Below are 27776 nucleotides of genomic sequence, written 5' to 3'. Positions count from 1 at the left end.
TATTGTAAACCGCAAACGTTCGGGGGGTTCAAGCCCCCTAAGCTCCCCCTTGGATACGTGCCTGCTGCGAGTGTCCCTTCATCAATTTAAACTAATCATCACTCATCCTGTTCGTCGCAATTAGCCAAAAGTGGAAGAAGACACTAAATAACAAAAACAAATTTATCCTCATCTTGGCGATCAACTGGAGAATCTGAAAAGTAGCGTAAAAATATTAAATTGAAATTCCAGGATATTCAGTAAAAAGTCATATCAGAATATGCCCGGACAAGAACTTTCCTTAGAATTAGACATTTAAAATAAATGCAATAGGTTAGCTGGAAAGAAAAGCCGGCAGTGGACTACAGCCTACAGGGACAAGATATCACGCAAATAATGTCTGAAAAATAAACTATGCATTGTTTCGGAATAAGTGTATTCTTCTATCGCGTATTTGATCTCTTGTTGTCAAATTAAATTAACAGCTTTGGTGTATAATATCAAAAGATGCATGAAAACACAGCGTTTCATGGGCCATCTGTTACATTCTACGCATAGCTTTCTTCCTCTCGTGTCCGCTTGGTGACGTCACAAGCTCTAGCCAATAACGTGCAAGTCGCGGAGTGGCCCCCTCTGGGTCTAATCTAGGAAGAAGTGAATAGGTGTATGCCGCTCTTCTGTAAAACCTAGGTTTGGGCCACCCTAGTTTGACCTTTCTAGTAAGTTCAAAATTATCTATTAACAATTGATCTCCAAGTTCCAGTTATGAATTACCTAACCACTGGCTGTAAGTACTCAAGCAGTAAATAAACATTTCATTAAAACTTCACGACGTTGGTTGGATTTGTTCTGCACCTACCCTGAAGATAGGTTTCAGTGTAGACCCTTAGAGCCTCAATGCTCCCGGCTATAGGAGTAAAGGGTGAGGAAAGTTACTAGGAACGTAACAAGTAAGGCAACACACACAACGCCTTGCGGGGAAGTTAGTATTTCAGGAACTAGGTGTCCCATTTTTATGTCGGTGACTGTACCTACATATTATGTCTGGGTTGTGGGAGATTCATGAAGGTCAATCTCTTGAAGAAACAACAAGCAAAAATAGTGGAATTTTATTTTCGGAATGGCAGGTCATTATTTCGACCCCGTTGGCCTCCGTTCCGATTACGTCCTGTCCGTGCAGAAATTCGATCGCCAGAGCGTCAGAGCTGGAATTATCCTGAAACGAGTGCTAACTTCACAAAAATCGATCATAAGGTCTATATCTACGGACTACCCCGCCACTGTACGCAATACATTATTGATCGTGACAGAATGTGTTTGTCGTGGCAGGAACAATAAATGTGTCGTTCAAAGTTGCACAAGCTGGTTTTAAACGAAATTGCTTCGAGGGGTGTAATTTTTCGTTGACGCACAAATCAGTAGTTCAATAAAGTCGACAAAAAGCCAGGCACGAAGGGGCAGCTCTGCAGTCAAAATGTCACCGTGCGCCGTGGGGTGTGATATAGAATGCATGGCCAGATTGAATGGATATAAGGGACGTGTGGGCTCATGAGTAACGTAAATACTATGCAGTGAAGCATACAGGTTTCACCTCGGCAGTTACTGGAGAAATTCTATTGTTGAAACAGTGTTAGCAATTAATGGTGACATTTCTGCTCCACATAAACCTCCCGAAAATCTGAGAAAAGCGATATTTTCCAATGAAATTAGTTAAGAATTCTGGCGAAAGCTAAGTACTAAATGCAAAAATGCCCTTAAAATTACCCCTATTACAATTCTTGTATTTCAACAGTTTTTAAAACTAAGGTTAAAATGGCAATTAGGAAATATGCCCCCTTCCTAGAACTCAGCTATGTAATAACCGCCTGGCCAGTGGCTGTCAAAAATAGCGCAGACGCAGAGGAGGGGCGGGGGATATTATCCGGGGGGGTCGGATTTAATATACACCTCTCGATATCATGCAAAAATGCATATTTGGGCTAAAGCAGCATTTATTTATCTAGTTTTACTTGTTTGTTAGAAGGAGGTGTACTGGTTGACCAGGCGGGGTCCGCCACCTGCCCCTTCGGGCACTGTCATTGACGAGGTCTCACTTTGGTTAATTTTCGTTGCATTTCTGACCATTTCTGTGTTAACGGCGACGGAGACGTTGAATACAAGTAGGTGAAATAGACTGACGAATTGCCACAGAAAAAATATTTTTCCTCTTGCTTTCATCTAGTTGCACCACCTTGTGCACATGAGCAACATTAAGAACTCCTCCTGGGAATTATTTAGGACTCCAGCATGACAAATGACGTTCATATATATAAGGGTTGCCCAAATGAAACTAAGACTTTAATCGCAGCGTCGTAGCTTAACCACGCAGAGCTTTGTGTTTGCTCTGGTAGGCGGCGTTGTATGTAAGAAAGCATACATCGTATGCATACCTGGTATGCGTTGTTTACATATGCAGAAGCACGTTAACAACATGGATTCGTCCAAACGGGCCCAGCGAGCAGTTATTCAGTTTTTGAAGGCAGAAGGTGTGCCGTGATCTGCTGCGGCGTTTACGGGGCAGTCCTAGACGATCCTCCCTACAGCCCCAATCTCTCGCCCTGCGACTACCACATCTTCCGGCAACTTAAAAAACATATGAAGTGCCGCCGGTTCGCCAACGATGCTGAGGTCCGTGACGCCATTGAAGATTGGTTCCGCAGTCAACCACGGACGTTCTTCGCTCAGGGTATCCATACCCTTGTCATGCGCTGGGACACTTTCTTGAACAGACACGATGACTAATGGATCACTTTTACTTCCTGTTTGTTCATATATACCAACCAATAAATCATTACAGAAAGAAAACCAAGAATCTCACTTTCATTTGGGCAACCCATATATTTTTTTAAAAAAATATGAAAATATGTGCACTAAGTGAACTGTGAATATTGAAATTATGTGCTTTCCAATTTAAAAATTTAAAATATAGGTGCCGCCAAACTTTACGAGAGCCTCATTTGACACACATACACACATTAATAATTTTCAAATCATAACTGCACTGTTCTTAATCATTGGAGTAGATGCTTCCGAAGCCAGCGCGTGAACTGGTGCAACTTACATAATAAAGACGCATGATAGCTAATGAGGAGGTTTGCCTATCACCTATTACGACACGTGCATGTGTGAGGGAATCCCACTGCACCGGAACTCCCTTTCGTCACGCGATCGCCTCGTGTGTGAGAGTCCTTCCGTTCCCCGTTTCTCCGCCCAGAAAGAAAGGAACTGTGGAGAACGGATCGCCAATATCCGCCAGGGATTGGGAACAGCAATTAAAAGTAATTTTACACCGTCTTGGGAAGATCCGAGATGAATGCTTTAGCGTTAATTGCAGGGTTATCTAGTATAAAACGCTCCTCGCTTCCACACACGTCGTCAGATATTGTCCAACCTTCTTGCATTCTGTGGAGCTCCTTTGGTAAGGTAAGGATTGACGTGTGCAATAACGTACATTTGTATTTGGTACAGAGTCTGAAGAAGACCTTGCTAGATGGTTGAAACGTAACGTTTAGTTTATGTTTTAAAATAAAATAAATTCTGCCTTGGTCAGCATATTGAGTTTTTCATATCATGGAAACAAGGCTTAATGGTGTTTTCATTGTTAACACAATTACACGTTCTTGTGACTTGTCGCCAGAGTACTTAACGGACACTGGTAGCTCACGTCACAATGCGGCTCTTAATTTCCTGAACTGTCTCATGGAATTAATTTCTTATATGTGCGTTAACTTACGTTGAATTATTCTTACAAAGCCTTAATTGGATAAAAAGGTTTTGTGAAAATTATTAAAAGCTTCCAACATATATATCACACGAAAATTGCATCATTGACTTAATATGAGAAATCAATAATAGGTCCTATTTTGCACGAGATATGCTTGCATTCCATTCAATATTATTTTTACAGATTCGAAAGTAAGAGAAAATACATTTAAAAAATAAAACGTTGTTCATATGGGCAAGTTCAAAGATGCGCCTTTCAATTTATATTATATCAATTTGAGGTAAACTCCGTAACCAGCAGTTCTCTTCCCAACATCACCAGTACAAAAATACCACGTGTAGGTATTACACTAGGGTGTAAGACAAGAGTGAATAGAGAAAGCTGTATCTTAGAACTTGACGATAGAAACATACTAAAATTGCCCAACTAGGTGTGTTAACTGAATGTAAAGTAACTGATATTAACTCGTTGTTATTGGTTTCGTTACAGGCACCGTATCCGATATGCTGAAGTCCACTTGCTTCGTCTTTTGCTTAGGTAAGTTAAAATTCGAAGTTATTAAATATAATGAAGTGTATGGATGTCCAGAAGGGGGGAAGGACCCCCCTTTTTTAAATAAATATTACCATAAAACTCTATATCACACATGTGTATTTCATTTCAGTCACAGTAATTTATATAAAATTTTGGAAGGGTGTTGCAGAAACATAACTTCAAACTGAAGGAGTGTTTTTGAAGGGCAACATTATGAGTGGAAATAAAACTCGTTTGCCGCCTGGGTAAAAATTACTTTGCTTGTCTCTCCCTAGAAAAAATCCCGCGGACGTCCATGTGCTTAGTTTACATTATTTTGTGGTACTGCAAAGAGTTGACTGGAGGCACACGTTTATGGCACATGTGACTTAAATTTAAATTTATATTATTTCTGTAATCATAAAATATTCAAATTTTAAAAAACTGTTTCGTCTCGTCCTTGTAAATTAGCACGCGGACTGTTTAAATATAACGGTAGAAGATTGTATATTTTAACAGTGAGTGTAACATTATGCGCTGAATGGGAGAAACTTACTAAAATATTCGTCGAATGAAACCTGAAATACCGTATTAGAGTGAGAAATGTCACCTTACCATCTTTTCCACCCAGTGTTAAATAAAAAAAAAAGGTAAAGGTAAAGTGTTCCCCTGTGCATAGCACCACGCCATGAAGGCGTATAGGGGGTGTGGGGGTAACGCCCCACACTTTCTTGATCCGGTCGTGAGTGGGGGTGATGTGATCAGCATCACGCCCCTGACCGCCTTTACCCCCCAGGGTTTCCCCCAGGTACCCATGTTATTCGACGCTGGGTAGGCGCCGGGGCCGCTTCCACCGTTAGAAAAGTTCCCGGATTTGAACCGGCCGGGGATCGAACCCGGGACCTTGAGCATGGTAGTCAGACGCGTTACCGACTGAGCCACCGCGGCCACTCCAGTGTTAAATAAGCATCTCAAAGTGTCCTATGTTCGTTCGCTTCATTTTGCATTTTCTGTCTGAAGTCTGTAGTCCAGTCAACGAATTTAGACGTACTGTGTAATTTATGCATCGCAGTTCACTTTCACTAAGAAGAATTAAAAGACTAATTGCACAAATAGAAAAATATCCTTAAAACAGTCGAATCGAGTCGATCTGCACTTTGGACAAATATCCTGGATAAATAAGTGAATTGCAGTGTGCAAAACAAATTACAGTTGCTTGCAAAATGGTTAATAATAAATATTCAATATTTATACATATATAGGAACAGCCACGATTCTAAAGAATATGTTCTTTCCTCTTCCAGTTGCCACATACTGTGCAGCTGAAATCGCAACACCGCGAAAGGTAAGTGAATCAACTACTTAATAATATTCAGAATTATATGAAACAATAAAACATTATGAAGTTGCAAACTTATAACTAGACCTACGAGCATAGGGAAAATGCATATTTAATTCCTTTGCAAAGAATGAAGACAGGTGTTCACGATTCATACAGAATCAGATATATATTGCCAGGATTTCATGGGGGCCTAAAATGGTAGTCGGCACCTGCTTTTGCCTTCTTAGGCTAATATTCATTAGTATATCGATATATTTTAACAATGCAATGCTCTGCAAAAAGCATGGTATTTATGAAGCAACAATACTTTTTACTTAACAGACGTTAAAGCGCTTTAAACAACAATATTTAGTTACTGAATCTGCCATTAATCTGATTTCCTTCTTGTGAAACGTGAAACGTCTATTGATAAAAAATATATTATATTACAAATATTGTATTTTAAAAAATGTAAACGTAGATATAAAAACGTATAGTGCCTACATTTATGTTACAATAAATGTAAATTGTTTTTACTTTTAAAATCTTTAATTAAAAGTATTTCAAATACATGTAAAAAAAAAGTGTAATAAATGTCTTAGGGTTTTTAAAAGAACGTGTAAAGTAAATGTTGTATTTTTGAACATTTTTGTTCAAAAGTACCAACACTTATCTGCAACCACTAACTACATCGAGTTCATCATTATAAATTCTTCAAAAAGCTTCCTCCATCTACAGGCACAGAAAATCTTACTAAATCAACAAAACCTGTCAAGCATAATCTTCAATTGTAATTGCAATGTCCTTAATGGCAAAGATTAATTTATTTGAGCACAGACATTTGTTCCTTTGGAATCATCCCTTTGTATTTAAAAAAATCCGTCATAATGGGACAAAGAGGGATAATACCGTAGAGAGACCTAGATTTTCCTGTCGCGATGAGAGCTCGATACAGTGCATGTAATGCTGTGCGAATGGAAAGAGTGGAAAATTTAAAAGTGCGGCTGAAAGTGCTAATCCCTAAAAGCCGATATTTTCGGGCTACGAGGAGAACTTTACGTGGGAAACAAAGGAATTTACAATCCCGCTCGCAAATTGACTCCGACAGGAAGTGTGGGGAAAGTCGTTTATCCGTGTGAAAAAGGAGAACGAACGCGCACGCAAATTTTTCGCGGAATCAGATACCAGCCCGTCCAGACAAATGGCGACGATTTACGGAACGTGGCAGGCAAATCATGGCGATCGTCTTGGCTTTCGTAACGAGATGACAAAGCGTTTCCGGGTACAGAAATAGTAATTATACTGTACAGACGACTTAAAAGTTGTAGCAGTTCAGCAAGTCATTAAGTTATTTCCTTATAAGGTATGTAATCAAGATATATTAAACAGTGAAACAGGACAACAATACCTGTAAGATTTATGTCAGTGCAGCTCTCAGTAGTCGAACTTCACGGTATGTTGACGACCATTCTCTATCGGAAAACCTAGCTCCTAACCACAGTATTGGCATTGACTTACGAGAGCCACTATTTATATTTTGAGCCTTGGCAACACTGATTGAAGTTAGGCGCGATTTGACGTTTGCACGGAATCGTCTGGCATTATTGACCATAACGTACTTCAAATGTTTTGTCAATAGCTTCATTTGTGTTGTTTATGTTGCCTTGGAGATTGCGCGACAACAATAAAATGGAATTAACTCGTGAACATTTTCGTGCGATGATTTTTTACGATTTTCGACGTGGATTATCAAGACAAGAGTGCATCGATCAACTTACTTCCACATTTGGCGATGAAGCCCCATCCTTTGCCACTGTGAAACGCTGGTATAACGAATTTAATCGTGGCCGCCATTCGCTCACCGACGAGATTCGCGAAGGTCGTCCAAAATCAGTTGTTGTTCAAGAAAACATTGATGCTGTGCAAAACCTAATACTGCAAGATCGTCATGTAACATACTGTGAGATTGAGGCAACCATAGGCATTAGTTCCACCAGCATATATAAAATATTACATGATCATTTAGCTGTGAGAAAGGTATGTTCTCGTTGGATCCCACACAATTTGACAAAAACTCAAAAAGACGCTCGCGTCAATTGGTGCAAACAAATGCTCAATAAATACAATCGTGGTGCTTCAAAAGACGTATATAAGATTGTAACAGGTGACGAATCATGGATATATGCATATGAGCCGAAACGTAAACAGCAGTCGACTGTATGGGTGTTTCAAGATGAACCCGATCCAACAAAAGTTGTTCGCGCTCGAAGCACATCGAAACAAATGGTCGCCTGTTTTTTCGGGAAAACTGGTCATGTGGCAACTGTGCCTTTAGAGGAACGTAGAACGGTCAACTCTGAATGGTACACAACAATTTGTTTGCCAGAGGTCTTCGGTCAAATACGGAAAACAAACAAACGCCGTCGGATCATTCTTCATCAAGACAATGCCAGCTGTCACACATCTCGTCTAACAACCGACTTTATGAACAGACAAAAAATCGAATTGATGGGTCATCCACCGTACAGTCCTGATTTGGTACCCAATGACTTCTTCTTGTTCCCGAATGTCAAGAATAAATTGCGTGGACAACGATTTTCGTCGGCGGAAGACGCCGTTGATGCGTTATGGAGGTGTCTCAAGAAGATTGGAAAAACTGATTTGACAAATGGTTCGAACGAATGCAAAAGTGTATTGACCATAAAGGAGAATACTTCGAAAAACAATAAAGCAGTTTTCAATGCCAAATTCCTGTTTTTTCATTGTTAGGCTCAAAATATAAATAGTGACCCTCGTACCTCTACCGGAAAACAGACGAATTATTGCGACAACTTTTTACTTCAATTTCGCTTGTAGTACTATAAATAGTGTCCGATCATGACTTTTGGCCCATGGTGTACTTGCGTACATTTTGTAAAAGAAACATTTACCATTCATTTATTAGCAAAGTGTGTGCAGAAAATAACAAAGGAAAGTATAGATAAGTTAAAAAAACACATATTAAAATTACAATAATAAACGCCGAAACTAATAATTGTAAAAACTTCACTCTAGTCTTAAAGTCATTCTATACTTCTGTTTATCGTTCAATTTTTTTAAAACTATATTTCGATAGCCCTCAATAACATGCTCTTAGGCAAAATGCACAGAAATCGGGGGAGAAATTGTGACATCAATTTCTTACAATGTATGGTTGTGGTTCACGCGGTAAGGTTTGATTCCCGCAGGAGAAGCGTGGAGTCAGCAGCGGCTATGGACCGCCGGGATACGGAGCGAACAACTACGTGCAGATCTCCTCCATCGCCCAGCAGGCGGCGAACCGAGCGAAGGCAGCGACCGCAGCACAACACGCAGCGGCGGCGCACGCGGCACACCACGTCAAGGACAAACTCGCTCAGCAGGCGGAGCAAGCGTCGCAAGCGGCCCAGGCAGCGCTGGCAGCGAAGCAAGCGGTCGTGCAGCACTTGCGCCAGCATTACCAGGTGAGTCTCGAGAAGTAACTTTGTCATAACTGCCAGTTCTACTAAACCGAAGTTTTAGTGCACAAATCTTTACTTCAACGTGTCTCTAAAGAAAGTTGAATTGGTGAATATCAGTAACAAGATTGATTGAACAGGGATAACTGTTTGTTTTGATTTGATTGATTGATTTGGTTTATTTTACATCGCTTTTTTATCCACTTTTGATTCTCGCAAAGATGAGGATGACTGATGATACTATGAAATTTGATGAAGGGACACTCACAAAGAACGCCCACCTCGAAACGCTTCTTAGGGGGCGGGAAATGCGCAGGGTCTATGATTTGCTTTTGCCAAGTTCGGATGGCAACCCAGGACCTCTGGCGTCGTAGCGTGCTGTGCTAACCACTCCCCCACGGAGGTCGGCTGTTTATTTTGTTTTGTACTTGCATTTGTATTCAACAGCCACAGTGGAGTCTTACTAAAACGGGGTGGGGGCGCCCCGATGGCGTAGTGGTAGCGACGTCGCCTTTCAAATTTCACCTTTTGTACTTTGTTATTCAAGTCTTTCATCTATCTCTTTAAGAAAATCATGACAATGAAGATGAATGTGGATAATAAAATAGATGATCGGTATCAAGCATTCACACCTAGTCAGGGACTAGGATTTGATAACCTTTGGAGGTCCCGGGTTCGACACCATGTGGAGGCACAAGGCGGTTCGGATCCAACTTTAAACTGTAGGTCTACTTACGATAAGCCGATCTGTGCAAAAAGTGGCCTAAAAACAATAAATAAATCAATAAATAATAACCTTTGGAACCGAATCCATGAATTCAGTAAGCACTCTGTCACATATGTGGAGAAGGTGTTATCCAAAAGTAACTGGACCGGGTAATAAAATCAATAAAGGTGTAATCTTCTAATGCTCAATGTTTCTACCCAGGACGCCAAAGCCCGAGTAGAAGCCGAGGTAGCGCAGGCAGCGCAAGCCAGGGACGCGGCAGCAGCAGCTCAGCAAGCGGCCGAGCACTCCGCTCTCCAGATGGACGCGCTGAGGAAAGCGCTGGACGCGGCCAAACTGAGCGGCGACATCGCGGGCCGCGCCTCCTACGCCGCGCACAAGCAGCTCGCCTCCCAGGAGCAGATGGTGTACGACGCCAAGAAGAAGGCGCAGCACTTGGAGGCGAAGCTGTGGGCCGCCCAGGCGGACCTCTCCGCGACGCTTCACGCGGCGCAGAAGGCGTCGCTGGCAGCACAGACAGCGCGCGCTAACGTCAACAGCTACGGACCCAGCAACACGCACACGAAGGTTGGCTATTACTGAAAAAAGTTCTTCCTACATTCCTATAGTTCCTTGATTGTTTTATATGTGATTTTTCGGTATTAAAATCTTTATTGAAAGTCCCAAGCTGTTCTCTTTTATTTAAACAAAGTATCCCTTGGTAAATAATCTGCGCTTTCATACGTTTTGTACAGTTTCGTTCACTTTCTACATGTCTGTACCCAGATGCACAAGATTTCTTGTAACGTTCCGAGATATTGAGAAAACGAACGGTTTGGAAACATAAATTTCTTATCAAACTTTAGAGAATAATTTTAAATATCCTTCAGCCAAAAAAATAGTTTCTTACTTTCTATAAAAAAGAGAACTTGCAATTTTTGTGCTGTTTACCATATACTAATGAAATTATCGATACGTTCTGTTGGACAGTGGTAAATGGCGTAGCAAAAAGCCTACAAGAGTCAAGAGCAGCTTTTTGCGTTTGTGATTTTTTTTGAGGGGATACAAGGACACATTTTTAACTATAAATTTAGGAAACACTGTACGCCATTCCACTGTTTTTTGGGGATAATATAACCCTTAACCTCCCTTTTTTGCAACATTGACAATATACAGTACCGGATCCGGGACCATGACCGCATGCAAGACTGGACGACATACGCGCATGATGATGATGATGAAGATGAGTTTAAAATTTTGAGTCCGTCGGCACTCATGACCATTCTGTATCCTTCTAACTATACGAGGAAAAATCATCTTATCTAAACACCTTAAAGTTAAAGAGGGGTGTTAAAAGACCCTTGAGAAAGGTTAAACGTTCAGGTTGTAAATAGATCTGCATAGGACAACACATGAATAAAAGCAAGGATATACTAAAAATAAGTTCCTCACAGACCCGTTCTTCTCAAAAGGGTAAAAACATTTGCTAAAATATACTCATCATCTTCCAGGATGGATGACACATAGTTGAGAAGGTTAAAACTTTGTCTGAGAAAGTAAAGTTGGTGCAGGACTGGTGCAGATGACATAACCGTATTATCAATTAAGAAAACTTTTGTTTTATACTTCAATGAGATTTCCACCGTTAAGGGTTTTTTAAAATGAAATCATTAGGTAAATATTTTCTCCTAGAAGAGACGTACAAACAACACCGTGGATCTAATATCCATCCCGCTTGTGAGTGATATATTCATGAAATGCGGTAAAATTGCTCTAGTTTTAAGAGAATTTCAATAAGGATTTCCTGCAGAAACCACGTTGCGGTTCATCCCTGAGCATCAGGTCCGTCCCACCAGAGCAAGTGCTTTTGTGCAGAAATCAACGCATTCCCGCGAGCGAGATCAGTAATTCATCCCATTGTTTACGTAAACCGCCATCAACACAACCGCGAAACCACTCATTACAAGAGGCTGGAATCGAATGGAAAGGCTCATCACGCTAGCGTCAGAAGATCAGCGAGGTGTGATTGGTTAAATTGCAACTGCTGAATTACCTCGACGATTATATTTTTGGGGGCGCGTTCTCCACTGTTCCAATAACAGTATTAAAGGGAGAAACTGCCATTAGTACACTACAAGTCTGCTCACCTTGCGTTAACAAAGCGGAAGTGTGCGTTTGGAGCACGTGTGTCGCCAGTGTGGAGGGATGTCGTGACCCCTTCCCGCCACACAAAGTTGATCGCCGGCAAAATAAAATTATTTTTATCCCTGCCAGGGATGTTTTTGTCCCCCTTACAGAAAATGGAATTGATATAGTATACCATTTCTTAAATATGTAACCACACAATTGAAAAATCATTCCTGTCCATTAATGGCGCAGTCATCAAAGACACATGTGCAGAAAGGACGACACTATTCTGCAAGTGACCAAGTTCACCAAGTCGAGACAACAGGAGGCTGTTTTCAGCTTAAGTTTTTGTGGCATAGTGCTGATATTTTACATCACTTATAAAGCGTTCACAAGAAACTTGGAGATAGGTTGAACTTAGCAATAGAAATTTGGTCAATTTTTGGATGTTATTAGTTCGATAGCTCCTTTTGTGTACGAGTTTGGGTTTTCTTAGGATGTAAATATAGTATCAGACCCCAGAACCGTGTACTCAAATTTCTCGGCGACTACGTGAAGTTTAGGAAACAAGTGACTCTTGAGCACAAAAATTATATTTCGTAATTCGATGCGAAAAACAGAAGTAGCAGCTTACGGTGACATGACATCCTCTGAGGGTGAGATTTTGCATTACGGCATTGGTAACAAACATAAAAAGCATTGTTTTCCGGGCGCGTTTACGGTGAACGAACCACTGCATGTGACAAATTACGAAGTGGAATTTACATGTTGTTGAAAATCGCATCGCATCGACTGGTAAAGGTGCTCACCCAAGCGCGGAATTGCCCGGTGGGACGCTAATTACCAAATTAAATCACGGAGTCATTTGAACGTGTCAGGAACATCCGAGAGAAGTCGATTTCAGCTAATTTCGATTTCAGAATCTATTTCTGTAACCGAAAGGTGAGTGGTTCCACGGTCACTACCTGTAGCGTAGCATCCGAGGAATTTGGGAATAAGGTGGTCACTGGGTCAGCCTAGGTTTTGCTTTCCAGCGGAGTACAGTCAACGTCAGAAGAGTGTTGTTCAAACAATATGGCACTAGAACATCATTAGTTAATAAAATGAGGCTCTGGATTAAAGAACACAATAGGTATATGCTATCGTGGATTGTTTATCGAAGTATTCCACATGTAGAAAGATTTGAGTGATCAATGGCGAAGGAACATACTTTAAAAGAGATAGATAACGAGAACACGGAACTGGATAGGACGTCTTGAGAAGGCGAGAATAATGAGAACGGTAATAGAGAGTTGTGTGGAAGGGGAAATAAAGAGAAGAAGGAAGATAACGGATACACAGTTACAGCAAAGAGATGACGTGACGTTCCTTCACGCCACTGGAATGTACCCTTCCTTCTTTCCCACTGATCAAGGGGACTCAACTAGCTACGCTCAAATTGTTAAGGTGAGGAAATAACTGGAAATTAAATAAACCTCAACTCCGTTTACCCACTTAAAGCAGGAATATATTCATGCTATATACTTCACTCATAATCACCAAACAACACTGCAATCAAAATTATGTCACCGAAAGAAGATTATGACGGAATATTAAATCAGGAGCCAAATTAGTTTAACTAATGGATATTTCTTATAAATAATATTGCCTGCGACATAGTAAATATTTAAAGAAGTAACAAAGATTGAATTAATTCAAAATACCAAGAAAATGAAAACATTAAACTTCAGCATTACAAGGAAGAGAACGACAACAGAGGTGGAAGCAAAGAGAAGAGAACGGCAACCGAGGAAAGGTAGAAGAGTACAGAAAGAGTGATAAACAACAATCAGAACATGGAATACTGAAGATTAAAATTAGAGATGAGAAGATGCCAGAGGATACAGGACGAGCAGAGTGCGCGATTTAGAGTTAGTATTAGATTACTTGAGGGGGGGGGGATCGTCCCCTTTACCCTCCCTTTTAATCTTCTCATGTTGTAATTACACTTTGAGGATTCCTCGTGTCTAGTATTCCTCTTCTCGCCATCACAGACTCTGCTTGAAAAGAGACGCAACCAAAATCTTCATAATTTAACTTGAACGTTCCTTATCTAAATGACACACAACGTCTCAAGGCGAGACGGCGTTTACGTCGGCAACAACAACGTTCTAGAACTTTGACTCGCAACGCACACCGCGCGGGAGAGGCGATCAAGCGGGCATCGCTCGGGATGAATCTTCGGCTCCAGCTACGAGGAAATGGAAATTCCGTGACCTGAGAATGATGACTGACGTCCTCCCACCTCACGAGGGAACAAATTTTAAGCGACAAGGGGTTCGACACGAGATCTCCCCTGATAAGACAGCTCCTCATGTATAATTCAAAGCCAATCTGTCACCTCTTCCGGGGACATTACCGGGATATAAGCACAGCCAAGTCTCCTTTTTCTCCATCTTCCGAAGATAATCAACGGCGAGATAACACTACGCCAGCAAGAGGTGCAAATCCGGGTTGATTCATAATTTACAGAAATTCTCATTACGAAGACGCCAGTACGACGTCCTGTAATAACCCACCCTTGCATTAATACAAACAAACATAGAAACGAAGAATTAGTCGTTCATTACGACTGACACCGTTGTTATGTTGTCATCTCTGTGAACGCCTGAAAATTTGTAAATATGGTGTAGTTCGAAATTTCATAATTTTGTGAATTACTGTGAATCTTTGTCTGAAGAGGACCCTGTTAGAGCGTGGAAACGTTACGTTTTAGTGTATAATTTTTTCTACAATAAATTTTGCCATGGTCAGCATTTGATTGTTTTATTAAAATGGAAATAAGGCTTAACAGAGATTCTAAAATTTACCGCCATATTTGTCGATGATACAGTATATCCAACTGATGAACAGAAAATTGTTGAACTTTTGAGCAAATAGGGGCACGAAAATCGGGTGAATATGGTCAACACGTGATATGCCCGTTTGCCCTGAAAGAGGCTTTTGATTTAATTTGTCTCCTACAGATGGGAAAATATACAAAGAAATCGTCAACTTCGTGAAATGAGGAGGACATGCAGAAAGCGATTAAGGCATTTAGGGAAGGTAGAAACCAAAGACATGACGCAGAACCGTTCCTTATTCGTATCTCCAAAGAAGAATACAGAGTGACCAGGGGATATCCCTGAGAAAAAAGGGGGTAAGCTACTTTGATCGTGAAACAGAAGGATGAACTGGTATCATAGTTACTAAAATTATGTTCGTGTGGTTCTTGCCTCGACACCAGTGATGCGAGGAAGGTTACGTTCGAATTTGTGAAGTCGCCCGCACGCTCTCATCATCACCATCATGTTCAGAGTCGGAAAACGTCATCTATGAAGTAAACATTTCTGTTTGTGGCTTCAGTAATGTGAAGTACTAACCTGTTTCTGTGAAATTGGTTGATTGGGTACAGTGGCAAGGAATGCTAAAGATGGTTATCACAGGAAATGTGCGACTGCTCAAGGGAGAATAAAGTTTATTTGTGGAAGGTGCGAGCCAAAGGTAAGATGCTACACTCTAAACATAATGTTTGTACTGGAAATTAAAGACTGATCATGCATATTTCAATGTTACGTAACTGACCCGTTTGACCCTAAGCTGTGACCCGATTCACCCAAACTGTTAAGGGTGAATAGGGTCATGCAGCGTTGAAGTCTAAATGCCACGGGCAAATATGTAAGAGAACTTAACAGATTATTAGTTACTTTAAATTATAGTTAAAGGCAGGGCTCGAAAAATTTTCTTCAAAGCTAGGCGCCAGCTCTGAATATCAGGCGCCAGGAAACCACCTGCTAGCAATTGTGCATACTACGTACAGTATGTTTCAAAAGTTGCGCAATCCAAACTTTGAAAATATATATCATGAAAATCGTAAGAGATATTTACAGCGAGTTTTCTGCACTAAACTAATCCTGTAGGCTATCACTCGGGTCATAAATTTATATTAGCATTTATCTAAATAAAAGCAATTTCATTATTTTAAAAATCATTGTTAATTTGCTGGAAACATCTGAGAACTGCTTTTCAACAATAAATACCAACTCAAACAATTTGTGGGATCATTTGTTGGTGTTTGACTGGTTGTAAAACAGTTGCTTTGTGAGGTAGAGCAGAAGCAGGGCATTTTTATTAGAAAACCTCTTGCACATGAGTGCAAGTTTGAGTAGTAAAATAGCCTACTCTTCAGCAATGTACACGCACTGCTCCAATCAATACGCCATGCTGAATAAATTTTTAAAAAAAATACAGGCACAGTAGCGGCGAAAGTGACCCAGGGGCAGCATAGGATTCTCTCAAGAGATTCTCTCTTGATTTACGATTTTTGACGTAAATGTATAGCCAATACTTAGACACATGTTTCATGCAACTGCTGGCAATATTTCGGCCTGCTAGTGTTGACATATTCGGATATATGTCCCAAAAATGGCACTTTTCACTCAACCCATAAAATCGCCAGTCAAAAATTCATCAAATGTTGCACATGACCAATATTGGTCGCAAAAGACAGACTGACATGGCATCAGTTATCAAATGTCTAATTATGACCTTCGATAATTGAAGACTAAAATTGGTAAACGCTGTAAGTGCCACAATAATTCAAACACCGTTTTCCACGTTAAACTGTGAAATGTGCCATGCTTTATAATGTGGTAAACGTGAAATGTGGATGGTAGCCCTCTAAGTAGTTCAAAGGCCGTGTAAAGAGGTCACTAGTGAGCACGTTCTTACGGGCTGATGTGCGGAACGATGCGATTTCCCAACACTTTCACTTTTGGCACTTACAACGTTTACCACTTTTAGTCCTCAATTTCTTACATATTTTTCTTACTCAGAAGTTCATTTCTGGAAAAAATTGAATACTGCTTTCCGTCAGTTATTAATTTATATAATTTTCTATACGGAGTGAACTCATAATTATAAGCATTGAAAAATACCTCAATAGATGAGGCCTTATAATGCAGAAAACCCGGTGTAAACATCTCTTACGGTTTTCATGATATACATTTCCAAAGTTTGGGTCGTGCAACTTTTGAAACACTCTGTATAAGATGCTGAACATCACGGTATTCAAAACATCGATAAATTATTTGAGAAAGCAGGAAATGGGGTGTTGGGGGACAAAGGGTAAGAAATTGTTACGGACTCTATGGAATGTTCGCAACGTTGATAAAAAATAATAATTTGCTAACTTACGCTGTACTGCAATTTGAACTTAGAATCATCAACATTTCGTACATATTACCCAAAAGATCCCAGTCACCAGGCTGAAATGTTTAGTCGCCATGGCGACCTGTCGACCGGAACTTTTCGATCCAAAGGATCGCTTTATTGCCATATTCCCGATAATTTTAAATGTCAATGAAATTGTAGGAAATATTTACATTGTTTGATTTTTTGATCACCCTAAGTTACCCTTTGTAAATCCTTAAATAACAAAATAAACAACACATTTTTGCAAGGTCTACCTTAACAGTTGGCTCTCGGCAGAAAAGGGACAGACAAGGTAAGAAAACTTCTGTCAAGACCGCGTGGGATCAAAGAACGTAAAGAAGCATGCTGCTGTGCCTCTCTCGAGGTGACGTCGAATGCAGGAAACTCAGCCTTATACGCGAGGAGTCTCTCGGCGTGCCGAAGGGCGTAATCCGAGACGCTGTCACATACGGAGGGCGCTGCGGGAGCGAATCTGCCACCTCCACTCTACGCCCTTCAGGGGAAGCTCAGAACACGAAGGAAGGGGGTGAAAAGACTGGAAAAACGTTCAAGCAGAGCAACCACAAGGCGCCAAAAGATGGCACTCTGAGTTAAAGAACAAGAAGTTTCCACTGGTGATATTTTCTAGCGTTTAATTCATCCAGTTGCCAACAATGGATGGTTATATCCCAGATAATCTCACACAATTAGTAGCGACTGCAGGTGAATCCGTTCAGGATAACGAACACGATTATATGATCTCACGTGAAGGCCCTTCATTTTCTGAAGATTGATACTATTAAAATTTTAACAGTGTTATGTGCTACATTACATCTAATTATAGTTAGAAAGCCTTACTTGGTAGGACACCCTCTAGAACTGGTTTTTCAAACTACATAAATCACAGGAAAATTCCCGAACACTTTTGTTCGACAGGTCAACCTGTAGACGGGGGTCTACATTTCCCACCTTAGAATTTGAATTTTGAATTTTGAATTTAAAATTGTGGGTGCGTCAGCACTAAGGCTATTTTGCACCCGTCACATTATACGGGGTCCAGCCCCTTATCGTTACAAATAACAACTCTATCGTTGCAGAACTAAAATCATAAAATATTAAAATGTTCTGACTTTCGATAAAAGCTGAGGCTGTAAAGGGGCACTCAGCACACATAAGAATAAAAGAACAGGACAATACAAACAAAATTATACTGGCCATGGGGCCAGTCGCCAGAGCCTCGTTAGTCTTCACTCCAGGGTGTACTACGTGGGAGTGAGGTTGACAGTTGGGTGTACTACGTGGAAAATCACCCCTTACACCCCATTTCCCACCTTAGAGCTGATGTACGCGTAAGTATGAGTGTAGCAAGGTGAAAAAATACAGTTGAGTCCATGAATAGTAATTAACAGTCATTGGCTGAGAGAGATAGTGTATATGAGGCAGAAACAAAGACATATTAGGTTTTCATGAAATTCGGTGCAGAGGCTTTAGTATTGCACTTTCTTCTACTTTTGGCTAATCGCGATAATAATGGTGAAAGATGATTAGATTAGATTTTTGACGGGACAGACAGAAAGAAATGCCCAGGCAAGGACTCGAATCCAGGATCCTCGGTGGTGAGATCATAAGTTCACTTATCGACTCGGCCATAGAGGCGACATTAATGCATGACTGATAGGTTTTACTTACAAGTAAGTGCAGTTTATTATAATATGTCAGAAATATGATTTGCAAAGTTAGGATACATATTAGCTGCACCATCTTACATCCATAAGAACAACAAGAAAGTGGCACTCTCGTCACCGAATGTTCCGGGATAGAGTCCCGGTATGGGTGTTTGTCCCTTTGATCAATCACATTTATTATCCTTCATCCGAAAGTTACGATCAGTTCACACAGCCTAATGTTTTCCAATAAATCTACTGGAACTTCGGGTAAAATGGCAATTTAGATAATTAAATTTAAATGCTATGCAAAAACGATATAAATATTCCTTCGTTGCTTATCTGGAGCTTTGTATGGGAATTGCTTTGCATGACGTCACGTTGCCGGGGCTGGATCTCCAGATAATCGGGGAGCAAACAATCCAACGGAGAGGAAGGAGCTGAGAGGAGAGTTTAATGGAAATAAACACAGAGGGCAGAGCGAATCGCACGTGTAATCAGGGAGAATGCTTTCTTGGAAGTGTGGATTTAAGGGGAGAGAATACAAATGAATTGCTTGTAGGTGGCAATATTTCTGATTGAGGATAAGATGCACTCTGGGTAAAACGTTGATTTCTTGTCTGTCAGTATTAGTTTTCGAACTCTCCCATGTATTCATCATGACCCAAGCTTGAAAGGCATTGGTACATACAACCTCAGAAAATTGGCAAACGGCTAAGATAGCTATTATGAATTATCGAAATGGCCGTATAGCTACTTGCCAATTTTTGTAGAGGAAGCAGGGCGGTTCAAAAAAGTCTTTTGTCGCATTTTTATCAAACAGAGTCGCAGCTTGTCCAAGGTTGATAGTTTCTAGGAGAATGAAGCCTGCTCGAAAGTCTCAAGTAAACTTTCAACTTATAATCGTACATGCTAAATATAAACATTGGTTACATTCATTAACAACATAAGTAGCTATAAACTGAACTGCATGATTTTCAATGTTCCAATTTTACATCCTTTCTTATAAGTTTGAACCATTCTTCACGAAGAAGGGGTTGTTTTTTAAAAGAAGATACTTAGCGACGCTGGTTGAACATCCTCCCGATTTTCCGATCAAGACCCAAGATAATTCGAAATATTTGACCGGAAGAAAATCTTCACCTTCGTGTTCCATATCTTCTTACTGCAGCTATTTGCAGAGTACTTTTCGTTTTTCCAGCGTACGATGTTTGATCAGAATTTTCTATCTTGTTGCCTTTTGCCACGTGTCTCGTCTAGAACGCTGTTAAAACGCTCGTATATCTAGCATGGCAACAGATGCTAAGCTGGTTCTCCCGTTCAACGTGGATGATTTACGAGCATGTAGAGTCTCGAAGAGGATCCCCGGACGAAGAACCATTTAGGAAGAGCAAAGAAGCTTGTCTCCACACAATATGTCTGCATTAGGAGACACCTTGTGGGAATTGGCCAAAGAACATTAATATCGAAATTTATCTTTCTGTTGTCGTAACGATGTTACTTTCTCCTTTGAAGTATTGCACAGCTATAAACTTTGGCAGACAGGCTCATGCAACCTCACACACCTATCAGTTTAGCTTGGAAGCATAGGAATCGTTAAAGGCAGACTTTTTCTTGCCATTTCATTCCTTGACCTTTTTCTCCTTTTTCTTAACATCTATGTATAGTTGGAAATTACAGCTTCAGTTGTCCCTTGTGGTAAGGCTTTTTCATTGAATAAAAAATATATGCATAAATGTTAAGAAAAAGGGGGGAAAGATCAAGGAAAGAAATGTCAAGAAAAGTCATGAAATTAATAAAATATATTCTTTTATTCAATGAAAAAGCCTTACCACAAGGAAAAACTGAAGCTGTACTTAAACAAGAGATTTAGACTTGCTTTATTTATTAATGCATGTAAAAAATTAATGCTTCATACTTCATCCTGGATGGGGAATGGTCACATTACTTTATTTAATAATTTTGCACAACTTCACACATACAAGAATGCAATTCTTAAGAAACAAAGTTAACAAATCTCAATACAATTTTAGATTTTCAAATATTGAATTTTATCAAATCCAAGTACAGGTATATAACAATGTAAATTCACTATATAGGGAGAGAAATAGCAAAACTTCTTGGCCACAAGCATAATTTCTTGACTTTTCTTGACTGGAAAACACCCTGATATATGGATATTATGCCATTAATAAACTCTCATGCTGCCTCGGTGGTCGAGTGTGTTCAGTGTTTGGCTCCTGATGTTGACACTGGAAAGTCTTTGTTCGAGCCCCGGACATGACGTCAATAATTGAATATGTACTTATATTTTTTTTATAATTTTGCACCGCCTTCTTGAAACTTTCGGCTGATCGCGATGATGAGAATGAATGATGATTAGATTAATTTGATGAAGGGATCCTCGTACTGGAACATCCGTGACAAGGTCGAGAGTCGAACGTGGATCTTTGAGTGCAGAGAGAGTGAGTCAACTCGCTAGGCCAAGGTTCATGTTACTATCGTTCAATAATACATTCATATCGTCGTGATTAACCTAAAAAACATAAAAGCTACGATAAATAACCGAAATGCACAGAACAAAATAAGAGCGATGCACTCTAGTCGATAGGGCGTCGACTACAACGAATGATACCCTGGTTATAGGATATAGGCTACTGCGAATATCATTTTCGGGAGAAAAGGAGATCATTCGCTTCAGTTGAATCCTGTCATCTCCTCAGCACAATTGCTACTGGGCCACGCAATACTTAACATTAAACTTGTGGGGAAGCGCTCCACGGACCGACAAATTGGCTTCATCTTCGCGAAAGTTAGACTTTCAAATCCGTTTGATCTCCCCGGATTCCTCCGAACGACAAAACCACCTGAGTGGCACGAATGCAGTTGCCTTGGAGACAGCTGTCACGGCGGTAGGAAAGAAAGGCTTCGAATGGTCCTCCAGTTAAAGGTTGACAGGGCTCTTCGCGGCGATGGTTGTCGAGAGCTTTCAGCTCCGAGACGTGATGCTCTCAGTGCATTCGCCTTATATTCCTGCTCACGCAGCAGCTTCGTACATTTTTCATTGGTCCAATGTTACGTTTATCGTAGAATCAAGCCGGCCTCCGAGAGGGAGTGGTTAGTACAGCGCGCAACGACACCAGGGATCTCGGATTCGAATCCAGACTTGTTCTTTGTGAGTATCCCTCCATGAATTTCATCACATCATCAGTCATCCTCATCGTCGCGATTGGATAAAAGTGGCAGAAAAGTGACTCTGCATAACAAAAATCAAATCAAACGTAGAGTCATGTTACAAGACGAAGAGAAGTAAGTAGCCGTAGGGGTTCATTCCGTAGAACATCTTGGCATCCACGCTGGAGACCAGGGTTCCATTCCCTGAGATAACGCCTTCGCCTTGTAATTAAGGGGTCCCGTGTTTCGATACCCGGTGGAGGTACAGTCAAGGACACTTCAGGATTGTAACGATTCCATTGAAACCAAATTCGATAATTACAACCTAAAACTTGCCGAAGACAAACAAGACTAATTATCCAAATACCTACAACACTAATTCCAATCAAAAACTTGAATAAGAACTTTTCTAGGACTATTAATAGTTCCTGCCCCACTATGACTAATACAATCACGAACCTCCTTCCGTTGCTGTACATATACCCTGTCCCAGCTAACTGTGGAGCAAGGCCGCGCATAGCGCCAGAGAAGCGAAGGAAATCGAGTGGCCAGAGCGAAGCAGTACACGCTGCTGGGAAGGCAGTCGCTTTCCCCAACTCCACTCAATTCCGATCCTCTCACGTGTTCATTGGTGCAGACGTCTCGCGTCACTACTTGCGCAGAAACTTGATTTTGTTTGCCTGCTCTACAGTTAGCTGGGACAGAGTATAGTGGTTCGGTTCCCACTTTAAACTATAGGTCCAGTCTTCATTAGTCTATCTGTGCATAAAATGAGCTTAAAACAAAACTCAACTCAGGTGGAAATTGGATACCGCAATTCCTTACATTGCTTTCTGGGAGGAACACATTTCCCCGCTTTAACTTTTCGTTTCCGCTACTCAAACTAACAGTCTTGTGCTTTTTAACCGCAAAATTTATTTCCTCAACATTTTTTCCTTTCGTTAAATTGATATTCTCGATCGTGTAGAGATTGTATTTTCAAAGGACAGCTTCTAAAAAAAAGTATTCTGAAACCAACGTAGGAGCATCGTAAGTTTTTCCTCTGCTTGATCGTAGCCAAGAACTTTTTGCACCACACCTACGTTAAAATCTGCAGAAAACTCAGCAAAGGAAAAAGATGAATCAAGGAAAACAGAAAAACACAATATGTGATTACCAAAAAAATTGAAACATTTTCTAGATTAAATTAAAAAGAGAAGGACGGTAGGTGTAGCATTAGACTACTCCTACAATCTCTACATATCCACTCGCTGCATCGAAGCGTAGGATTATAAGAGGCATATACAATCACAACACCCTACATTATTATAACGACCTTCATGCGGAGGAAAATTGAAAATAGGTATAAAATAACATTCTAAAAACAATTATAGAAGATTGCCTGGTGAGAAAACAGTGTGGGTTGCGCAAAAACATTACCTAAGTTAGATTATTGAATTTTCGTCGCAGAAATATCTTTATCACACAAAGTGATTAAAATAAATTCTGTGTAGAAGGTAGTTTTTAGCTCAACGTTCTTTTAATGTTATTAAATTTGTTACGGGCATGTCTACACATCGAGAAAAAAAATAATTACAATATTATACGAGTGTGTGTATAGTTACACACAAACACATTCGAAGCTAGAATATCTTACTTCGGATACCTACATGAAACGGAGGAGTCGATTGGTGTTTGAAATTCGTGATAAATATGCAGATCTATAAATATTACGGCATGTCTGTTACGACCCGTTATCCTGCTGTATATGCAACCATCTTCACCCAGTTGTCCAATCGGTTGCATAGTATCCTGGCTCTTGCCATTAACATGCTACGCGTTGCTACCAATTTTAAAACTGGCTGAAAATTGATAAACTTCTTCTGTGCGAAAATTACAGGCAGACTTAGCGTGGTAAGAGCACAGATTCTTATTTATATACTGGCTATTGCCGACTCCGCAAATATACAAAATGATAATCTTTCACCACTTTTGCTATTTCTTTCTAAAATTTTGCCTTTATAGAGGCGTACCATCTGTGTGATCGCGTACAAAAGATAATTAATGGATCAAAATTTTCCATATTGTATATATTATTAAATATTACAATATATTACAATCTCAGATGCCGTTTTCAGTCTCTCCCTCTCTCTCTCTTTCTCCATATATTTTTGTTTTTCTTCCACGTTTTACGTTTAGTGCATTGTGTTTCAAAAACTTAATATTATCTGGTGGTACGTTTCGTATTTCAATCGTATAATTTTCAACGCGAAGATGAGCATGGATAATGATCAGACGAAACGCCAGTGTCATCTCATGACTACCCTCAAACTCGGAACATTCACATATAAAACTGTGAGTCGAACTCTCCACCGAGGCAGCACGAAATGTTGCGAACAGTTTAAGGTCACACATGGTAGAAAAATGAAACGCCATAAGTAGACGATGCAATGTTAGCCTTCTGTCTTCTCAAAGATCATACCATCAAACTAATCTATACAAATTGCATTCTAAAAAAAGCATAACGCCTGGAAGGATGACATGTTTATATAACAGAAAAATATCAATAGCTAGGTTTGTGGTTCATGAATCTGTTAAATGAAGATGAAAGATGCAAATAGCACGGCAGTCGTATATTCCTTTACCGAATATCACTGAGACTTCGTCACAGTTTCCGGTCCCTACCAATGCATATGGACATTTACAAACCGCAGGCTCTCTTGCTGTACTTCGTATTTAATATAATCACAGCTTTGTCTTTTGTGTGGCCCAAATTTCGCACAGACTCAGATACGTAGGTGAGGATTGAGATTATCAAACGCATTCAAGAACAGGGGTGTCAAAGGGTGGCGGTCGCTGAAGGCACTCAAGTGTCATGATAACACCATTAAGCCTTGTTTCCATGATAACCAAAAACTCAATATGCTGACCAAGGCAGAATTTATTTTATTTTAAAACATAAACTAAACGAAAACCTTACACGGTTTTGTACCTTATTTCATTTGTATTTGGTACAGAGTCTGAACAAGACCTTGCTAGAAGGTTGAAACGTAACGTTTAGCTTATATTATGCCTTGGTCAGCATATTGAGTTTTTGGATCAAGTGTCAAAATCACTTCCACGTAGTATACCCCCGTTAAACTGCATTTATGAAGACCAGTAAGGCAATGGAGAATGGATCTACGGCCAATGCACACTTCCGTAGGGTTGTGTGTTGTCCTGTGCTTATCTTCTTTATATGTGATGAGTGTTAACAATCTGAGCATTTAACCTGCCTGAGTAAGGAAATCTTAGTCCTCAGAGCCCCTCAGATTTTAGTTATGGTAATGGGCTTGATCCTATTGGGGGTGACCGAAACAAATTTTCTTCTGAGATTTCGGCCAATGTATGGGGCCGTGAGGAAATTGAGGAACCACGAATAAGTAGCATAACCCGGTCATGGAAACCTACAACGACTGGGGGGTTCATCGTGCTGACTACATCACCCCGAAACTGGTTGGTCATCGCTCATCTCTGCTGAGGCACATGGGAGTGAGTCCGTCAGTCGGTAGGTAGGCCTTGGCCCTCTGCCACGTTTGATTAATTTGGTTAAGATGAGGATCAGTGTTAAAGGAACGCACACAAATAACAACCATGCCCATGCCGGAATTCGAACGCGGGACCCCTGGCGTCGTAGTGCGCTATGATGACTCAGTATAATATGACGGGTGCAAATAGCTTAAGTGCTGACGTGCCAACAATTTTTATTTCAACTTATTCAAAGCTTCCAAGAACAATCGGTGAATTTTGACGCAGTTGACCTTTACGTAGAAAATCTCGAACGTGCTAGCACAAGAACACGCTAGACCTCAACGAAATCACTTATTCTGCCCGTCCTCCATAATGAACACGCATCGTGCATTCATATGTGGTTGTCTAGGAACTCGGACGACCAGAAGCGATCGATAATCTCATCCCAACACTCATAATTAAAGCGTGACCAAAAGTTACGGCGCCGGCGGGCATTAAGAATAACATCAAAAGCGCCGACTGATGGCCAAAGAATTGGTACTTATGTCTAGACTTCGTTAATGCAAGATCTGCAAACTTCATACGAATTTATAATATAAGGAACACTCAATGTGACTTTCTTGGTAGTCTTTGTATAGTCTGTGAAATTACAAGAAAAGATGTTTTTGACGTTTCATACAGGAATTTTACGCTCGATATTGAAAAAGTCGTTCTGAAAACTGAATAATGTGAATACGGTAAAAAGTAAGATAAGGTTCCCCGCGGACATTGCAGCGTGTCATGAAGGCACATATAAGGAGCTGTAAAGGTACGGCTCCCCTATGTACTAATTATTGATTAATAAAACATAATTCGCCTCCCCGATGGCGCAGTGGTAGCGTCGTTGCCTCCGGGTTCGATACCCGGTGGAAGCACATAGTGGTGCTGATGCCATTTTAAACTGTAGGTCCAGTACCAATTAGCCTTACTGTGCATAAGGTGGACTTAACACACCAACTCAATCAATCAATCAATAAACCATAGTGACGTTAGATCTTTTAATTCTAGAAACAATACAAATTAGAATAAACTACACATCAACAATGAAGGAAACCAAAAACTACGGTATGTGGTAACTATACTGAATTACTAAAGTAACTGAACAGATCCATTGCGGAACCTAATGTTTTAATAGGAGTGACAGACTTCAATCTGGCTCTATGCAGAAAAGAGGCTCAAGTAATTTGTAGGATCTTCAAATTTTGTGAACACCGGCTCAACTTAAGGGTAACAAACTTTGCATTGCTGTTTTTCAGTAAAATGTATACATTGTAAGGATTTTATTGTGTCTCAATAATTCCTCGACAACAAATAATGTTGCTGTTGTTAAGGATTTATTAAAAATCGCGCAAAACTCCTCCGCCTGATACATTATCCTTGCATCGTGTGTTGCTTCTTAAGTTTTACCATTCTCTGACTTGTCTGCCAAAAAACAATAAAACTATACAAATGTTTTAAGGATTCCATAAGCAACTTCCTTCTAACTGTACAGTAAGTAAAATACAACGTGAAAAATAATGGCAGCACAATGATGTGGCTGGTGCATTTCTAACCCAGGACAATACAACCTAGTTTACGAGCAGCGCGGTTTCATTGCACTCACCTTTACGTGTCGTCTATCTCCTTTCTCCCTCCACAAGCGGCGGCTGATAACGTTAACTGCCTCCTCACACGGGGTCGGGATAAAGCAACAGGCTGGCTCTATACATCGCGAAGTTCGGTAAGGTAACTTTCAACGTCCGACAGGAGCATGTTACTGGCCACCTCCCTGCCGTCTCTTTTGGCCTCTCCGCAACACGTAGCCGAGAAAATGCGCAAACCTTCTGTACAGGACAGGACAACGCCTTTTGCAACGGAACGAGAGCGAAATCGCGAGGCTGTGATGCGAGATGCTGTAAATACTCAAGCACACGCGCACGCACACGCAAACACAAAACGTCGTCGAGTAGCGAATCTGCAAGTATGCTACTTTGAAGTTTTCGCGACACGTGATTCTTTTGTTCTCGCCTCCTTTTGTAAACTTTACGCAACCTCCCCCACTTTTCTTCGGCGCTATCAAAATCGCGAGCGAGAGGCGAAACAATCTACCACGCTCCGACGGGGGAAATGTACTGAATCTCTTTTTTTAATGGTGCGAGACACCTGACGGTCATATTCCGTTTCCGCGGCTGTTCTTGAATTGACTCAACAGGCTGGGGCATTATGGTACGCGCGCGCATCCACAGAATGCTACGAAGCTTGCCGCCTATTCGGGAGAACGTGTGCAGCAAAGGTGGGAGTGGTCCTCACCCAAACGGCTCGTGGGGGAAGCCAA

At 40.6% G+C, this 27776-nt stretch overlaps 2 protein-coding genes across 2 annotated transcripts in view; one reads left to right on the top strand and one right to left on the bottom strand.

Annotated features, from left to right (window-relative positions):
- The window catches only part of Syt7 (Synaptotagmin 7), an 863311-nt gene extending 835738 nt beyond the window's left edge, over positions 1-27573 (bottom strand). Inside the window, exon 1 of the mRNA XM_083121280.1 lies at positions 27066-27573. The gene's annotated coding sequence lies outside the window, so the exon portion shown is untranslated. The remainder of the gene's footprint in view (positions 1-27065) is intronic.
- Positions 2450-10361, top strand: LOC145987067 (uncharacterized). The gene is made up of 5 exons (XM_083121523.1): positions 2450-2504; positions 4232-4279; positions 5560-5600; positions 8804-9058; positions 9981-10361. The coding sequence occupies exons 1-5, from the start codon at positions 2450-2452 to the stop codon at positions 10359-10361; spliced, it is 780 nt and encodes a 259-aa protein (XP_082977649.1).
- Positions 27574-27776: the final 203 nt, after the last annotated feature.

This window comes from Lepisma saccharinum, chromosome 4 (genome assembly GCF_977018435.1).
Source record: "Lepisma saccharinum chromosome 4, izLepSacc3.1, whole genome shotgun sequence".
Lineage (NCBI taxonomy): Eukaryota > Metazoa > Arthropoda > Insecta > Zygentoma > Lepismatidae > Lepisma > Lepisma saccharinum.
This window is presented reverse-complemented; position numbering and strand designations above follow the sequence as displayed.

Excerpts from the sequence above, each read along its gene's own strand:
- LOC145987067 (XM_083121523.1), top strand. The coding sequence starts at position 2,450 with ATGGATTCGTCCAAACGGGCCCAGCGAGCAGTTATTCAGTTTTTGAAG. Across the intron at positions 5,601-8,803 it reads AAATCGCAACACCGCGAAAG|GAGAAGCGTGGAGTCAGCAG; the intron begins GTAAGTGAATCA and ends TGATTCCCGCAG. Across the intron at positions 9,059-9,980 it reads ACTTGCGCCAGCATTACCAG|GACGCCAAAGCCCGAGTAGA; the intron begins GTGAGTCTCGAG and ends GTTTCTACCCAG.